This window comes from Schistocerca piceifrons, chromosome 1, assembly GCF_021461385.2.
Source record: "Schistocerca piceifrons isolate TAMUIC-IGC-003096 chromosome 1, iqSchPice1.1, whole genome shotgun sequence".
Lineage (NCBI taxonomy): Eukaryota > Metazoa > Arthropoda > Insecta > Orthoptera > Acrididae > Schistocerca > Schistocerca piceifrons.
This window is the reverse complement of record NC_060138.1, coordinates 797969984-797990026: the sequence shown is the minus strand read 5'-3', so window position 1 is coordinate 797990026 and position 20043 is coordinate 797969984. Positions and strand designations below refer to the sequence as shown.

The following is a 20043-nucleotide window of genomic DNA, read 5'->3' as shown; positions in this document are numbered from 1 at the left end:
TCGCGTCTGTAGCACGTCATATTCGTGGTGTAGCAATTTTAATGGCCAGTAGTGTAAATTAAAATATTCCAGAATTTTTGTCAGATCATAGTCATGTGCTCTTTAGTAATCAGACGACCAGCTGTGCAGCTGTGTCACTAAGTAAAGTCAGTTTTTCTAATAATTCCGATCTCAGACAAATGTTATCCAATATTAGTAGATAGGCCAGCATTGCACTAAGCTGTGTCATTTACGAGCAGATATATAGACAGCGTTATCCGGTGACACCATCACGACTTAAGAATTTTTCAGTTTATTTCTCACGGACAGATTCAGATTGATTTCACAGGGCCATGGTGTAGTACTGCTTACGTCAAAATGTATCAGTTTATCATGAGTTAAGCTTTATCAGTTTTCAAACGTCAGCATTTAATTATCCAAATTTAATTATTTTTATTTTCTGTTCGGGAAGGTTACACATGATTAGTTTATATTTCTTTATTGATATGGGGAGGTTACAACAAACTGAAAACATTATACGCTTTAGTGATGTGTTATAACACACGTTTCTAATCAGAAGCGTAAAGTTTCTAGTCACCTACAACTTTACCAATATAATCGCTGTTACGTCGATCATAGTATCAATATTTCAAGCAAATTGTTTCATCATAAGCTACCAGGGAGTGTTTATGCGATGTTACGTGTAAAGTACACTGTATATATATAAAGACCTACGCACCGCGAAGGAATCAACAGAAATCGGTAGACGTGATGGATGGGATGTACCTGTGCAGACAAACAAATGATCATAGTTTCAGAAAAATTGGATGATTTATTCAAAAGAAAGAACTTGACAAATTGAGCAAATTAATAACGCGTTGTTCCACCTCTGGCCCTTATGCAAACAAATATTCGGCTTGCCATTGATGACAGATTTGTTAGACACCCTCCTGAAGGATAGCGTGCCTAATTCCTTCTAATTGGCGCATTAGATCGTCAAAATACCGAAACGATTGGAGAACACTTAATGCTCCAAATATTCTCGACCGAGGAGAGATCCGGCGATCTTGTTAGCTAAGGTGGTATTTGGAAAGCAAGAAGACAGTTTAGTAGAAACTCTCGCCGCGTGACGGCGGGCATTATCTTGCTAAAATACAAGCCCAGGATGGTTTGCCGTGAAGGGCAACTGAGCGGGGCCTAGAACATCGTCGAAGTGCCGCTGTGTTGCAAGGGCGCCGCGGATGACAACCAAAGGGTTCAAATGGCTCTGAGCACTATGGGACTTAGCATCTGAGGTCATCAGTCCCCTAGACTTAGAACTACTTAAACCTAACTAACCTAAGGACATCACACACATCCATGCCTGAAGCAGGATTCGAACCTGCTACCGTAGCAGCAGAGCGGTTCGGGACTGGCAACCAAAGGGGTCCTGCTGTAAAATGAGCTGGCGCCCCAGAATATCACTTGTTGTGCGGAGCATATGACGGACGAAAGTTAGGTTTGTATCCCATCGCTGTCCAGGGCGTCTCCAGACACTTTGTTGGTCATTCTGGCTCAGTTCGAAGCGTGACTCATCACCGAAGGCAATTCTAGTCCAGTCAATGAGATTCCAGGCCGAATGTGCTCGACACCACTGCAAACGGGATTGTTGGTGTACAGAGGTCAATATAAGTCGGCGCAAGGGGCGCTTGGAGCTCAGCCCACTTTCAGTGAACAGTCCATCAATGGTCCTTGTGCTCACTGAAGCACCTGTTACACGTCGGATCGATCATAATGATGAATCTACGGCTCTGAGGGCTTCTCGATGCTCTCGTTCTGTCTTCTCTTCAGGTCGATTGTTTCCTTCTTAACGATGTGTTCGTTCATGTTCACCCATTCGTACCAACTTCGTTGTATAGTGGCATCGGTCCTATTCAAAAGTCGAGCGATTCGCCGATTACTCCGATCGCCTTCTTAGAGTCCAACTACATGTCCTCTTTCAAATGCTAACATCTGCGTTTATTGTTCACGCGCCTGTCTGCAAGGCATTGTAACTGTCCACCTGAGTACCCGGTATGAAATCTCCAAAGACGTTTCCCCTTGTATCGGCATGTCCCCTGCTTACTACCCTATCCAGCCGCCTGGTGGAACTGCGCTGCAGTGTCACACATTCAATGTTACTTATAATCCGTCTTGATTGCAAAAATGCTTATTCATATGACCGGTTTCGGTTCCCCTAGAACCATCTTCAGATCTGAAACGATAATGATACTGATTTACTAAATGTACCAGATCGTACCGGCAATTTCCGTTACAGGAGTAACCCGTCCACACACAGCAACCTTCACATGCTGCGTCACATAAAATTGGTTGGCAGAATGAACGTCATTCATATTAATTATAAAACTATTACCGACAGGTGGCGTCTGGTACATTTGATACATTGCATATGCCCATACTGTATTAAGTAGATTTTTGTAATTTACTTTTATCTCTAAAAATAATTTATTAAAATCTGTAAATGTCAAGGTTAAAATCTTTACTTGTCAAAATTAAAATACAGAATAAAATTATCATTTTTGTACGATCTAAAAGAAAGTGCGATTTCTATATCCATGGCGCTGGTGTAGACTAGTTTTCTTCCATGGCCTGCTTCCGTGGTTCCCGCTATTTCGGTGTTGCGTCACGAGCCATTCAGTCGTCTGAAATCCATCGCCGTGGGTAAGAGGGCCGTGCAGGAGGGCCCCGTGCATGGGTAAAAGCTGGAAGATGCGTGCAGCGCCTAACGTAGGTTTCTTCTGTTTCGCTTTGGGAGTCTGTTTTCTAGGCGTGTACTAGATCTTTTTACACCGTTTGTGGCACAGGCAAAGAGAGCACTGCTCACAAAAAGATGTGTACTAGTGCCAAACATAAGCCTTAACTGGAGAAAGAAATCGCTGAGATTGTACTTGTGGGGTACAGAATTATATGGAAATGAACACCGTAAATGAAGAGAATAGAAGGGTTTGAGACATGGCGCTAATGAAAGATTCTGAAAAATATGTGAACTGATTAAAATAGGAGAAATTACGAAGTTGACCACAGGATCAGCCACGAACGGAATACATAAAAAGCAAGAGAGGAAGGAAAAATGCCTTCTATGGCACTAGAGAGAGCCATAGAGGACAGAAATGGTAGGGAAAGGCAGAGAGTACAATATATATTGTACAATATATCTACTTTGAGATGAAGAGACCTTCACAAGTGAGGAATTAGTGGTGAATCTCAAGATACCACTCAGAACAATGACGATCCGAAATAAAAGAAAAGAATATTTATCCAGTGCCTAGCATTATAACCTTTGATACCTTTGTTCACGAGCATCCACGTACTTCACGGTTTTTCATCAAAGGAGTCCTGGAAACCACGTATCTAGCCGACTTACCACACATCCGAAAGTGTAAAATCAGCACCGATTCTAAACGAAAACTTCACTGATAGTTTAAGCTGAACCAAAGGTACATTGTGCCCGATGAAGGTCAATAAAGGTAATTTGTTCGTAAGTTCTGTATGGTTTACTTTATGATACCAAAAACTGATTATCTATATCGTTTCCCGATCACTTGCTTATGCCACCCCGTCTCCCCTCCTGTTTTCTCTCAATCCCTCTGCAAGAGAACAAGGAGATGTGCGCTTTATTTGGCTGTAGCGTGAGCGCATTAAGAGGCGAAAGCAGAGTTTTAAGACGCAGTCAAATAAAAATAAAGCTGATAAAAAAGAAACTGGCTAGGAGCGAGTAGAACTCGGGCACTTAGGGTTTCGTACACACTTAATTACGTATGCACATAGGTCATCCAATCCAGGAGGCGACAATCTCGACGATTTCTGCGTTTTCCACATTGATAGTCGCAAGATATCAATCACAGGGCTTTCAAGACTTTCGAGAATATTTTAATTTCAAGTTTGAAGTCGGAGAACAAATGACAAAAGAAATATTATTTTCCTGTGGTATAATTACAAATTAGCAATTTTCAGATTTTTTTTTTCTGTACGTGTACAGTGAAACGTTGCATCTTGCCAGATTCCATGATTCTCAACCAACAGAGAGTATCCTATAAGTTTTGATGAGTGAATTTGCGAGTATCAAAATATATTTTGATTGCATTGACTTAGAAGCTTCAATATGTTACACCGTTAACGGACAGTAGACCTTAGTAAGTGACATGATACGTCCGGCCTTGCATGAGAAAAAGGGTTTTTTCTTCAGTCCGGAACCGCGCTGCTGCTATGGTCGCAGGTTCGAATCCTGCCTCCGGCATGGATGTGTGTGATGTCCTTAGGTTGGTTGGGTTTAAGTAATTCTAAGTCTAGGGGACTGATGGCCTCAGATGTTAAGTCCCATAGTGGTTAGAGTCATTTGAACAATTTTGAAAACAGGTTCTTACAGTCAAATAGATAGACAGACACATGGACAACAAAGTGATCCTGTGATTGCTCCGTTCTTACCACCTGAGGTGCGGAACACTAAAAAGTAAGTAAACGGTTTATTATTTTAAAAATAATCTCCATAACTGTGTAAGGATGTGTAAGGGCTTCCCGGGGAGCTTATGCAGCGTACTCGAAACAAACTTGGCAACATGTGAGCCCGCCTCTTATTGTGAGGGTTGTTTCGACAACGCTGCATAAGCTCCCCGTGAAGCACTTACACATTTCCCATGAAATCACGATCTCCCTCCCATGCAATTTCCATATTTCTGGAGCCTTAAGAAATACATTCGTGGTCGTGGGTGAGGTGCTCCCCTGGGTAGAATCGTGGTTCCGTAGGTAACCACAGAAATTTTCCCATGAAGGTATTGGTCGGCTTGTCTCACAGTGGGTTAAATGTATTAAAAATTACGGCGATTACTTTACAAATAATAAACAGTTTACTTACGTTTTAGCTTTCCGTACCTCAGTCGGTAAAAAAGGAACCCCTATAAGATCAATTCTTTGTCCGTCTGTCTGTCTGTTTCACTGTCTGTCTGTCCGACGGTTCAGAATTCTCAGGGACGGGTAGATGTATCAAACTGAAATGTGTGTCACGTATTAATGTCTATGGTCCTTTGGCGATTTAAGAAGGTGAAGCTTCCGAATCGGTGAACAATAAGATGCGCATATTTTGACATTCGCAAACTCACTCATCAAAACCTACAGGGTTCTTCTCGTTGACCTATAATCATGAAACGTGATAACACCTACATCTACATCTACGTGATTACTCTGCTATTCACAATAAAGTGCCTGGCAGAGGGTTCAATGAACCACCTCCAAGCTGTCTCTCTACCGTTCCACTCTCGAACGGCACGCGGGAAAATCGAGCACTTAAATTTTTCTGTGCGATCCCTGATTTCTCTTATTTTATCGTGATGATCATTTCTCCCTATGTAGGTGGGTGCTAACAGAATGTTTTCGCAATCGGAGGAGAAAACTGGTGATTTAAATTTCATGAGAAGATCCCGTCGCAACGAAAAACGCCTTTGTTTTAATGATTGACACTCCAATTCACGTATCATGTTTGTGGCACTATCTCCCCTACTTCGCGAAAATACAAGACGAGCTGCCCTTCTTTGTACTTTTTCGATGTCGTCTATCAGTCCCATCTGATACGGATCCCACACCGCACAGCAATACCCCAGAATAGGGCGGACAAGCGTGGTGTAAGCAGTCTCTTTAATAGACCTGTTGTACCTTCTAAGTGTTCTGCCAATGAATCCCAGTCTTTGGTTTGCTCTACCCACAATGTTATCTATGTGATCGTTCCAATTTAGGTTATTTGTAACTGTAATCCCTAAGTATTTAGTTGAATTTACAACTTTCAGATTTGTGTGACTTATCGCGCAACCTAAATTTAGCGGATTTCTTTTAGTACTCATGTGAATAACTTCACACTTTTCTTTATTCAGGGTCAATTGCCACTTTTTGCACCATACAGATATCGTATCTAAATCATTTTCCAATTCGTATTGGTTATCTGATGACTTTACAAGATGCCAAATGACAGTATCATCTGCAAACAATCTAAGACAGCTACTGAGATTGTCTTCTATGTCGTTAACATAGATCAGAAACAACAGAGGGCCTAAAACACTTCCTTGGGGAAAGCCGTTTCTGTTTTACTCGATCACTTTCCGTCTATTAGTATGAACTGCGACCTTTCTGACAGGAAATCACGAATCCAGTCGCGCAACTGAGGCGATATTCCGTAGGCACGGAGTTTGGTTAGAAGACGCTTGTGAGGAACGGTGTCGAAAATCTTCTGGAAGCCTAAAAATATGGAATCAATTTGACATCCCCTGTCGATAGCACTCATTGTTTCATGAGTATAAAGAGGTAGTTGTGTTTCACAAGAACGATATTTTCTGAAACCGTGCTGACTATGTGTCAATAAATTGTTTTCTTCGAGGTACTTCATAATGTTCGAATACAGTATATGTTCCAAAACCCTACTGCAAATCGACGTTAGTGATATAGGCATGTAATTCAGCGGATTAATCCTACTTCCCTTTTCGGGTATTGGAGTAACTTGCGCAATTTTCCAGTCTTTAGGTACGGATCTTTCTGTGAGCGAGGGGTTGTATATAATTGCTAAATATGGAGCTATGTTATCAGCATACTCTGAGAGGAACCTGACTGATAAGAATCAAAGCATCCCACTACAACCAAAGGAACAAATACGAACATTGTTCATTTTGTAATTATACGAAACAAAAAATTATCGTTTGTTAGCAGACTGTCTGTCTACCCGTCCGTCTGTTAAGACCCCTTTTTCTCAGGCGATGCTGGACGTATCTAGTTGAAATTCATGTCTCATATTAAAGTCTATAGTTCCTTGGCGGTGTAATAAACGTTAGCCTTTAACTCAATACTGTCAAAACATACCGCCATTTATGTCATATATTTTGGTACTCGCAAATTCACTCATCAGTATCTTCCTGTTCGTCTAGGCTCATCAAATTTGACAAGAAGAAAGGTTTTACTGTAAAACTACAGAAAAAATCCAAAAATTATGAATTTGTGTTTTAACACACGAAGAAACGTTGTCATTGTTATCAGACTGTGTGTCTGCACATCCGACTGTAAAGTCCCTGTTCTTTCAGGACCAGGTACAGTTGAAATGTATGCTACATTCTGATACCTATAGTCCTTTGGTGGTGTAAAAGTATGAAGGCTCTAAGTCAATTCTGTCAAAAGATACGGGCATTTATGTCACATATTTTGATAGTAGCAAAGTCACTCGTCAAAACGTATAGTGTACTCCCCCTTGACGTAGAATCATTAAATTCGGCAAGAAGAAAGGTTTCACAGCTCAAGTAAAGGAAGAAAATCAGAAAATTGTTACCTTGTAACACACGACATAAAAATTTCTTTTGTTATTTGTTATCCGACTTCAGACATGAAATTAAAACATTGTCGAAAGTCTTGGAATCCCTAGGACCGATATCTTGCCAATATCAGTGCCCATAGTAGGTAAAAGTAGTCGAGCTTCTCGATTCCCGAAATCGATGAAATGTCTGTACACATAATTTAGCCTGTTCGGAACATTCAGCGTGCTAGTCGTACTCGCGTCTTGCCAATTATTTTTCCACCAGCCTTATTTTTGTTTGACTGCCCTTTATATTTATATTTAATTTTCGCAGATCATTGTAAAGAACACCTGCGCCCAGCTTTTGCTGAGGATCATACGAAGCCAGCTGGCAGTCATTTTTCTATGGTAGGAAGACCCGCACTATAACGTATACACAGAGAACTCGGCCCTTCAAGGAAGGACAAGGTTTGCTAACGTCAGTCGACCAGCTCTGTCCGTCAACGCGTGAGCGCCAAATCCAGCAGCGAATCAGGAGCACGCTACGTATTAAGTTAGCATTTAGTTATGAAATGACAGGTGAAGTAGTACTAGACAAGCTGAAGTCAGTCCTGGAGCTGTGACTGATACATCAAAGAATCCTAGTAATATTCAAATTAAAAGTAAATGAGACTCAAAATTAGCGGCGAGAAGTGAACGGATTTCTTTGATTGGATATCAGCCATTCCGTTGTATGCAAGTAGGAGGACGGCGTTTGGCTGTTGTCACGTCTTCCAAGATTCTGTTTTATTTTAGACTTTGCATACTAGAGACATGGGAACATCGCAAGCTACCACCCTGAGGGGAACGTAAATGCATGAATGGATTAACCTGATTTGATGTTGGCCCGTCTCTTGTAGACTAGAGACTAATCAGACTACTCTACAGAACAGTTCTTGTTTCTAATAAGATTAAAGGTTAACATGTTTCTTTGTAAATTTGTTAACTGCAATATGAATGAATTATTGTAGCTAGATTTTGTGGTGTCCTGACCCAGATAAGATACGAAAAAAAGCAAACAAAATTGCAGTGTGTTCTTGAGGTGTACGACCTGCTACAACATCGTCCAAATAGTTTGAACAGTTGGGAACTTGAGCGGTCAGCTGTTCCAAATACCGTTTGACAATGCCGGCTGCGGAAGCACTGTCAAAAGGCAAACGAAAATATTTAAACAAGCCCAAATGAGTATTCGCTATATACACTTTTTGAGATCCGTCATCGGGTGGGATTTGAAGATACGCGTCTCGCAAATTAATTTTTGAAAAGTAGCGACCAGCGTCTAATGTGTTCATGAGATGCTCTGGGCGTGCCAATGGATAATTATCAATCACAGTTTGTGGGTTGACTGTAGACAAAATCAACACAGAGACGAATGTGACCTGAAGCTTTGGGAAGAAAAACCATTGGACTTGCCCATTGACTAGCTTGTTTGGGCACAATAGCTCCGCTATCTTGCAAATATTTAAATTCAGCAGCGACTTGGTCCCGTAATGCAATAAGAACAGTTCGGACCCGACAAAATTTCGGCTGAGCATTGTCTTTCAGATTAATATGTGCAACAAAATTGTTAGCCTTGCCTAAACCTTTAGAAAAGAGTTCCGGGAATTCTTTCAGCAAGCTAGCCACACTGTCTTTTGCGTGGAATGCAGACACTGACAACTTATTGTCGTGAATGTTAAAGCCAAACAAATCAAATGAATCAAGACTAAATATGTTCGCACAATCGCGTGATTGTAGTACCGTGAAAGTCGCTGTTTGCTGTCTAGGCAGGCAAAGTATATTTTCCGAGGACGGGAATGTCTTGTCCATTATAAGCCGTCAATTACGTGCTAGTTTTAAAGAGGCGTGGAGAGCCTAACATTTCACATGTGTGACGATTTGGCAAAGTCACAGAGGCACCAGTGTCCAACTGCATCTTCGCACGTTTCCCAAAAAGAAGCAAATGAACAAAAAGTTTGTTCCACTGGCGTATCACTGAAGAAATTGCACTCGTGGGTTCGAATCCCATCCTCGTCGCCAATGTGGGATCCTGACCACCCGTGTAATATAGGGTGCCTAGGAAGCTGCTTTCTCGGATAGCTAAACAACAATCCAACCAAATCTTATTAATGGGCTTTATTACAATATGTTAAATAGACAATACATAACTTTGCCTTTTTACAATGAGGTGTCACAAGCAATTGGCGACATGCTAATAATCAATGTCCTTCGATGTATACAATATCCATGCAAGCAATTAATATGGATCACAAATCACGGCTAAATCGTTTGGAACCCCGCTCGTCTTCTAGTGCGGCTCTCCTAGTGTGGCCGAGGCTAGCTGGAGCGCCGCTTGTATTCTCTTCGTATAGTGGCTGCGCCTGGCGTGGTGCGGTCCTGGTCGTCATACTTCTCGGCTGTTTCTTTCCAGGTCGATGTTGATGTTACGCCGGGACAGATCTGTTTATACTGAGCTACGCTACACGGGGTATACCTTTGAAGTTCAGTTCTTTATTCAATAAATCATAACAGCTGTATTGGCACTACTTATACCTGTAATTCTACAGCAAGGCAAACACATTATAAGGAGACCCAAAGTATTTCTTGTAATTCGTGGATAACTGATCAAACAGTTAATTCCACAACGTGTAGCAGCACACTTCCCTGTGAACACTTCGAAGTTCCCGTATGTTCCCAATTAAGGAAATATTGTGTCACGACGTGAACTGTCTAGCAAAAAACAGAGTCCAAAGAGGAGCACTATAAGGCCAATTGCTGCCCAAAAATCAGTCACGCTAACATTACCAACTTGCGTCTTGGGGACAGAGCTTTTCACCTTGTCGACATTAGCATAAAGTTCTCTTCTTCATACTCAACACGGATTAGTATTCTTTGCCCCCATTCTTCCAGACTTTCTTCCTGTTGGCTGCCATTTTCGTCTCTTCACTGTCATTCCACTCTGTGCTAGTGATGTGCACCGCATAACAATTGTAAAGAACTTTTGTACCAATCGGCCAACACTAATTAAAATAGTATCATGATTAGTCGTGCTCAAACACTGATCAAAATGACAGCTAACACTATAATTATATTGAAAATTAATAAGTTCACACTGTGGAGTGTGAATTTAATGTTTATGGATACCAATTAGTGAAAATGCCAACTCAATCGCTTTTGGCCGAGTTCCGTGTTGAGACCTGCCGGTGCCTGCTGGCTAAGCATCATGGGCCGGCCTAGCTTATATACTTATCTGCGGCAATATTTAAGCATTGTGACCATACCTAGTGGCATACCGCAGCACGTCCGGTGCAATAGCATCCCTTTCAACTTTCCGAACTGGAGATACCTCGGTTTCATTTACACACACAGACATCATGTCCTGCAATATTTGTGATGGACCTACCACGATATTTTTCTAAGTCAGGTAGAGAGCTCGTGGCTTAAAATTTGTACTCTCAAGTGCTTTCATGTTCACTGTCCCTCACCAGAATTTTGTAACACACTGAAACCTAAACCAGGATTTCCCAAGCGACCGTTCTGCGTATAACAGAATGTTTGTCTAAGCTATTCACAACCTCGTTCTCCACAGAGTAAATACAGGTCCGCTCAAAACAAATGGAAATCTTCACAAATTACAAGTAGATTTGATCACGATCAGAGGCCCCGAAACCAAGCATTCGGTTGGAAGGCACGTCCAGGAATAGATGGACACAGGCCACAATTTAATGATAATGAAGATTAGACTGAAGTTTAAGAGAAACTTGAGAAAGAATCAATACTGAAAGACGTGGATACTGTGATACTGAGGAATGATGGGGTGTATTTAAAGTTCTCTAGGACCGCATATATTGTGGTAATGAATAACACAACAGTAAATTCATTGAAGAGGAATGACCATCTCTAAAATAGGCACTCACAGAAGACGGAGAGACTGATATAGGTACCAGGTACGTAACTGCGAAGAAGAAATGCTTCAATTGATCGGTGAAAGAAGAAAGTACGAAAACCGTTAGACAAATAAAGGAAAACAACAATATAAGTTAAATAGGAATGAAATAAATAGAAAGTGCAGGGAAACCAAAACGAAACGGCTACAGAAAAAAACGCGAAGAAATCGAAAAAGAAATTGTAATCGGAAGGACTGGTTAAGCATACAGGAAAATCAAAAACACCTTCCATGAAGTTAAAAGCAAAGACTTCAATAACAAGAATGCAAGAGAAATTTCAGTTTTAAACCCAAAGGACAGAGCAGATGGATGGAAAGAGAACATTGAAGGCTTGTATGAGGGAGAGGAACTGGCTAACGACATGATAGAAGAAGAATTGTGGGTCTATATGAAAAAACATAGGGGATCCAATATTAGAGTTGAAAAGAACTTTGGAAGACTTGCAATAGATCAGACGGAAGGAGCAGATAACATTCTTCTGAATTCTAAAATCATTGGGGTATGTGACAGCGAAATGACTATTCAGGATGGATTGCTGAATCTATGGGTCTGGGAACATACCACCAGATTTTCACAAAAATAACATACCCATCATTACAAAGATAGCAAGGGCAGATAAGTGTGAGAACTATCGCACAATCAGTTTAATAGCCCAGTTACTGAGAAGAGAAATGTACAGAAAAACGGAAAAGAAAATTGAGGGTCTGTTAGAGAACGATGAATTTGGCTTTGGGAAAGATAGAAGCAGTTCTGTTGTAATACTTGACAATGGAAGCTAGATTTAATAAAGATCAAGACATATTCATAATCTGTCGACCTAGAGAAAGGATTTGGAATTGTAAAATGGCGTAAGACATTCTAAATTCTCACAAAAATTGGTGTAAGCTATAGGGAAAGAAAATTAATAAACAATATGTTTAAGTATTCGAGCAGAAACTTTTCGATTGCTCCTTGTAACATATGATGGACAAGGCAGCGGGGATATACCGTATAAAGGAGACTGCTACAGACAAAGAAGGCATTCCTGGCCAAAATAAGTCTACTGATATCAAACATAGGTCTCAGTTTAAGGAAGAAATTTCTGAAAATGTAAGTAGGGGAGTAAGGAGAGAAAGAGCACATTTTGTTAGTGTGTGTTGCTTACATTTAGGAGTAGCATACATACAGGGGCAAAATTTACTGTTATGCTAATTGGTTTATGGTCTCATAGGGGTTGATTTATGACCCTCTGGGGATAATCTATCCTTCTGAGAACCCCCTGTACCCTCCTATCAGTCGTCCCCCTCATCTCTCAGAAAACCCCAACCCCATCCCCTCCTCTCGCCGATACAAGCCCACTTTGATAACAAATTAATTGAATAATTCATTGAATCTATCAATTAATTAACGCCTACCCCTCTGGGAAATCCCCAGACCTCCTTCCCCACCTGCCACTCCCCTCCCCTCCCCCATCTGGCAATTGTCAGGAAAAGGACTCAGTCTGTGCTGGAGAAGAAGAATCTCATGACACGGAACTAAAGTCAACGTCAATTTCATAGCAGACGATATACTGTTTATTTATAAAATTTCAATTTCGGGGGTCGGATCTCTTTATTTAGTCGGAAAACCTCACATTCAGCAACCATATGTCCTAACTATGTAATTACAATGCCACAGATTACAAATGTTGTGTGGTTGGAAAATTTTAGTGTGTGTGCTCACCTTGACATGCAGGAACGACTGAAGTAGTGCACGATGCAACCACCAAACAACATAATATCCCGACCCGTCGCCCCCTCCCTCCCCACAACCCTACCAGAAAAAACTGGTGGGAAAAAAAACGCAGTCCCTGCACGAGAGGAACACTCTCATGACATGAAATTCAGTTCAGTGTCAATAATATGTTATTGCTTGTTCTTTATTTAATCAGTTTGCAAGGGACAGGGCTCCTCCACTTGGTAAGAGCTCATATCCGTACGCCCTACCCCCACTTCCTATGACATTATAACTGTAAGCACCGAGAAAGAGAATGAAGTGTGGTATAGTAGCCACCGTTTGGAATCTCCTGCATGTGTGTTTTTCGTCGAGGCCCCACCACGAAGGACAAAAACCTCCCAATGTCCAAATTAGAGATCATGATACTAAATCCACCACCCATGGACTGGAATCAGCCTTCTTTGATCGCGTGGTCCCAAACAAGGCACAAGTGGAGTCATTCTGTTGATCAGGAAACATCAGACTTGCTTCCTGTCTCTGTCTCCCTCAAGTGGCCACTTCCAGAGCTCATCACACACCTACAACTCGCCTCCTTCCCCCCCCCCCCCCCCCCCCCCCACCCAAGCCCTTCCAAACAAATTACTGGAAAAAAGACTCGATGCTGGAGCGGAACGACACCAACCACGTAGAGGGAGGTTTTTATCTCTTCCGAGAATACTGTGTTCCTATAGGCTTATGCTGGGGACAAAGGGAGAGATCCGCAATTTCGATATCAAAAGTAGAGGAAAAGAGCTTATTTGCACTACCCTATCGAATTAATTGTTTAACACTTTACAGGAGTTAAATATATCGCTTGAAACACTCACCACCACCTTACAATGTTTCTTCTTCATAATAAAAACATTTTCAATGTTTGAATATCACACACAAACATTATGCAGATTTAGTATTTTAACTTCCGAGGCAACACAGATGGAGAATCGGAATGCGGACAGTTAAACTGAGCGCTAACACTCTGCCTTCTCGCGCCCTAGGCAGCGATTAGCGGTCGCACTTTTACCGCGTCGCCCATGCGAAGGCTGTGGCCCTTTCCTCCAGTAGGGGCACTGGATGTCGCCCTGCTCTACTGTTCGCCTGGGGTGACGTTGTAGCCCCACCTCTTGGCGCCTGCGCTTCCCTAGTCAGCCAGCGCACGTACCGATGAGCCACCACCGCAACACGTCAGTAAGCACCTGTAGACGACGAGCAACTGTTTGGTTGAAATATTGTGCAACTACCACGACATTAACCGACGCGACGCCGATAAACCAATGAAGAACCAAATACGATGTTTAACCCCATACAATATAGCGGCCCCTATTTTCTGCTTGTGGCGCAGAACGACGTCGAATCTCACTGGTCACGCTCCTTTCCACGAGGCAAAAACAAATATGCCGGATTCTTTATTTCATGCAATGTAATTGACAGTAGAATTCCATGCCGTGACGTCACCAGCTATTCGTCCATATGCGTTTTCACACCCGTCGGAGGAAGAACTGAGGGGCAGTTTTTGCTCCACGACAAATCCCCAACTCAGTCTGCACAAGCCACAGTCAGATATGCTGCGATTTTGGGCTATGAAATTTTATCTCATCTCCTTTATTCTCCTGACATGGCACCCAGTGACTTCTTGTTCTTTCCTCGGACGAAGAAACCATTGCGTAGCAGGCATTTCCAAAAGGATAACAAGGTGGCTTTCGAAGTGGTACGTTTCGTGAACAGTGAAAACACACACCGCTACAACAAAAGTCTCCGTCATCAATCGTTGCGAAAAAAATATTACATTGAAGGGTGAGCGTATAAAGAAGGACCAACACCAACACCAAATATCACTGTTGTAGCTTGATGTTTTGGAGGTGAGCCATCCGGAGTGGCCGAGCGGTTCTAAGCACTTCAGTGTGGAACTGCGCGACCGCTACGGTGGCAGGATCGAATCCTGCCTCGGGGATGGATGTGTTTATGTCCTTAGGTTAGTTTGGTTTAAGTAGTTCTAAGTTTTAGGGGACTGATGGCCTCAGATGTTAAGTCCCGTAGTGCTCAGAGCCATTTCAACAATTTTTTTTTCGAGGTGATAATTAAAAGCTTAATGACTTTCCCTCGTTTAGCTTGCTTTATTGCTGGGTTTTATTTACTCACACTTTCCTTGCTAGTGAAAGTTTCGTCGGTAAAGGACATGTTTATGGGGGCTATTTTGTTGATGAATACAAATAATCTTCTACATCAGCCACATGTTTATTTTGCCAGTACGGGTTTCGATGGTTCACACCATCATAGTCAAGTGGAGAATTGTTTATTTACATTTTTGGAGAAGAGTGCAGACGTCTTTTCACATTACCAGACCAAGGGCAGTGAAAGTTATGTTGCGTCTTTTGAGGAGCGGTAGAGTCGTAAAAAGTAAGCATATTGCTGCCTGTTTCATGTGTTCTCCACAGTACATTATATTTACGTCGTCACCTGAAGATGATGGTATGAGCCATCGAAATACGTAGTGTCAAAATAAAGAAGTGACTGATGCAGAAAATTGTTTTATTTGTATTACTTGCTTCTACAGATTGCACAAGATATGAGAACACGGTGAGTGCTGACCTGACACTGAAGCGCACCAGGCCGTCGGGTGAGATGCGCATGTAGACGTTGGGCGTGACGATGTCGTGCACGTGGCCCTGCTTCTCCTCGCTGAAGAACACGTCTGGCTGCCAGGCGCGGCTCACCTCCGTCAGCGTCACGAACCGCCGGCGTCCCGCTGCGGAACGGCGCGCGGCTTGTTAGTTACTAAGTTAGCCCCATCTTCTGTACATCATATTCACCATAAACATTATATGAAACGTGTCAGTTGAACAAAAGACTGCAGACGTACACACACACACACACACACACACACACACACACACACACACAGACATAGCCGGCCGCGGTGGTCTCGCGGTTCTAGGCGCTCAGTCTCCGGAACCGCGCGACTGCTACGGTCGCAGGTTCGAATCCTGCCTCGGGCATGGATGTGTGTGATGTCCTTAGGTTAGTTAGGTTCAATTAGTTCTAAGTTCTAGGGGACTGATGACCTTAGATGTTAAGTCCCATAGTGCTCAGAGCCATTTGAACACACACACACACACACACACACACACACACACACACACACACACACACATATATATATATATATATATATATATATATATATATATATGATACTGATACGCCTGCCTAATATCGTATAAGGCCCCTGCGAGCACGCGAAAGTGCCACAACAAGACGTGGCATTGACTCGACTAATGTCTAAGTAGTACTGGAGGGAATTGACACCATGAATCTTGCAGGGTTGTCCATATATCTGTAAGAGTACGAGGGAGTGGAGATTTCTTCTGAACAGCACGTTGCAAGGCATCCCAGGTATGCTCAATAATGTTCATGTCTAAAGAGTTTGGTGGTCAGTGGAAGTGGTGAAACTCAGAAGAGTGTTTCAGGAGCCACACTGTAGCACCTCTGGACGATTGGGGTGTCGCATTGTTCGCTGCATTTGCCCGTCGGAATGCGCAAAGGACATGAATGGATACAGGTGATCAGACACGATGCTTACGTAAGTGTCACCTGTCAGAGTCGTACCTAGACGTGTCGGGGGTCTCATATCACTCCAACTGCACACGCCCCACAACATTACAGAGCCTCCACCAGCTCGAACAGTCCCCCACTGATATGCAGGGTCCATGGAGTCATGAGATTGCCTCCTCGATACAATTTGAAAAGAGACTACCAGGCAACGTGTTTCTGATCATCAACAGTCCAATGTAGGTGTTGACAGGCGAGGCGTAAAGCTTTGTATGGTGCAGTCATCAAGGGTACACCAGCGGGCCTTCGGCTCCGAAAGCCCTTACCGATGATGTTCGATGAACATTTCACACGCTGACACTTTTTGATGGCCCAGCACTGAAATCTGCACCTATTAGCGGAGGGGTTGCGCTTCTGTCACGTTGAACGATTCTCTCTAGTCGCCGTTGGTGCCATTCTTGAAGGAACTTTTTCCGGCCGCAGCGATGTCGGAGATTTGATGTTTTACCGGATTCGTGATATTCGCGGTACACTCGTGAAATGGTCGTACGGAAAAATCCCCGTTTCATCGCTACTTCGGAGATGCTGTGCCCTATCGCTCGTGCGCCGACACTAAAATCATGTCCAGACTCACTTAAATCTTGATAACCTGCCACTGTAGGAGCAGTAACCGATCTAACAACTGCACCAGACACTTGTCTTATATAGCCGTTGCCGACCGCAGTGCCGTATTCTGCCTGTTTACATATCGGTGTATTTGAACAAGCATGCCTATACCAGTTCCTTATATATTTACTGATGTGACAAATGTCATGGGATACTCCCTAATATCATGGTGGACCTCTTCTTGCCCGGTGTACTGCAGCAACGTGACATGGAATGGGGCATGCACTCAACAAGTTGTTTAAGTCTCCTGAAGAAATATTGCCCCTTACTCCGTCTATAGCCAGCCGAGGTGGCCGAGCGGTTCTAAGCGCTACAGTCTGGAACCGCGCGACCGCTACGGTCGCAGGTTCGAATCCTGCCTAGGGCATGGATGTATGTGATGTCCTTAGGTTAGTTAGGTTTAAGTAGTTCTAAGTTCTAGGGGACTGATGACCTCAGAAGTTGAGTCCCATAGTGCTCAGAGCCATTTGCACCATTTGAACTCCGTCTATAGCCGTTCATGATTGCGAAAGTGTTGCCGGTGCAGGTTTTTGTGCACTAACTGACATCACCATAATGTCACATAAATTTTCGACGGATTTATGTCAGGAGACCTCGGTGGCCAAATCATTCGCTCCAACTGGTCTGAATGTTCTAACCAATCGCGAACAATTGTGGCGCTGTGATATGGCGCATTGTCACCCATAAAACTTCCAACGTTGTTTGCGAATATGAAGTCCATCAAGGGCAGAAAATGGTCTGCAAGCAGCCGAACATAACCACTGCCAGTCAATGATCGGTTCAATTGAATCGGGGGACCCAGTCCACTCCATGTAAACGGAGCCCCCACCATTACGGAACCTCCACCAGCATGCACATTGCCTCGTTGACAACTTCGGCCCATGGCTTCTGCGCCACACTTGAACCTAACCATCAACTCTTAGGAACTGGTATTGGGACTCATCTGACCAGGTCACGGATTTCCAGTCGTCTAGCGTCCAATCGATATGAGCTCAGGAGAGGTGCCGCAGGCGATGTCTTGCTGTTACCAAAGGCGCTCGCCTCGATCCTCTGATGCCATAGCCCATTAACATCAAATTTCGCCTCACTGTCCTAATGGTTACCTCCGTCGTACGTCCGACATTGATTTCTGCGGTTTTTCCACTCAAGTTGCTTGTCTATTAGCGCTGACAACTCTACGCAAACGCCGTTGCTATCGGTCGTTAACTGAAAGCCGTCGGCCGCTGCGTTATTTGTAGTGAGACGTAATGCCTGGAATTTGAAATTCTCGGCACACTCTTCATACTGCGAATCTCGGAGCACTGAATTCCCTAACGATTCCCGAAATGGAATGTCCTGTGCGTGTAGCTCCAACTATTATTCCGCTTTCAAAGTCTGTTACCTCGAAGAAAACGATTTATTGACACGTAGTCAGCACGGATTTAGAAAATATCGTTCTTTTGAAACACAACTAGCTCTTTATACTAATGAAGTAATGAGTGCTATCGACAGGGTATGTCCAATTGGTTCCATATGTTTAGATTTCCAGAAGGCTTTCCACACCGATCCTGACATGCGTCTTCTAACCAAACTGCGTGCCTATGAAATATCGCCTCAGTTGTGCGACTGGCTTCGTAATTTCCTGTCAGAAAGGTCACAGTTCGTAGTAATAGACCGAAAGTCATCGAGTAAAACAGAAATAACATCCGGCGTTTCCCAAGGAAGTGTTATAGGCCCTGTATTGTTCCTGATCTATATTAACGACATAGGAGACAATCTCAGTAGCCATCTCAGATTGTTTTCAGATGATGCTGTCATTTACCGTCTTGTAAAGTCATCAGATGACCAAAACAAACTGCAAAATGATTTAGTTAAGATATATGTATGGTACGAAAAGTGGCAGTTGACCCTGAATAATGAAAAGTGTGAAGTTATTAACATGAGTACTAAAAGAAATCCGCTAAATTTAGATTACGCGGTAAGTCACACAAATATGAAGGGTGTAAATCAAACCAAATACATAGGGATTACAATTAAGAATACCATAAATTGGAACGATCACATAGATAATGTTATGGGACTGCGATTGATTGGCAGAACACTTAGAAGGTGCAACAGGTCTACTAAAGAGACTGCTTACACCACGCTTGTCCGCCCTATTCTGGGGTATTGCTGTGCGGTGTGGGATCCGCAACAGATGGGACTGACGGATGACATCGAAAAAGTACAAAGAAGGGCAGCTCGTCTTGTATTATCGGGAAGTAGGGGAGATAGTGCCACAGACATGATACGTGAATTGGAGTGGCAATCATTAAAACAAAGGCGTTTTTCGTTGCGACGGGATCTTCTCATGAAATATGATTGCGAAAAGCGGAGTAATCACGTAGATGTAGATGCAGATGAGATGTGTGAATGCGTCGACTTTCAGGGGAACAGCTCCTTGACACATGTACTGTGTGATGGAGACGAGCTGGTGGCGCTCCATTATTCTCTGGGAACTCGGACCTTTGCCTTTCGCGGGACAGTGCTGTGAGGACGTGGCGTGAGTCGTGCTTTGGTAGCTTAGTTGGTAGAGCACTTGCCCGCGAAAGGCAAACGTCCCGAGTTCGAGTCTAGGTCCGGCACACAGTTTTAATCTGCCAGGAAGTTTCATATCCGCGCACACTCCACTGTAGGGTGAAAATTTCAGTCTACAAATAACTTAAATTGGCACGATCACAGAGATAATATTGTGGGTAGAGCAAACCAAAGACTGCGATTGGTTGGCAGAACACTTAGAAGGTACAACAGGTCTACTAAAGAGACTGCTTACACCACGCTTGTCCGCCCTGTTCTGGGGTATTGCTGTGCAGTGTGGGATCCACAATAGATGGG

General features: G+C 43.1%; 1 protein-coding gene across 1 annotated transcript in view; it reads right to left on the bottom strand.

The window, feature by feature from the left end:
- Positions 1-20043, bottom strand: part of LOC124775162 — a 190968-nt gene that overhangs the window by 40851 nt on the left and 130074 nt on the right. The window contains exon 6 of the mRNA XM_047250004.1: positions 15565-15721. Within this exon, the coding sequence (XP_047105960.1) occupies positions 15565-15721 (157 nt within the window). The remainder of the gene's footprint in view (positions 1-15564; positions 15722-20043) is intronic.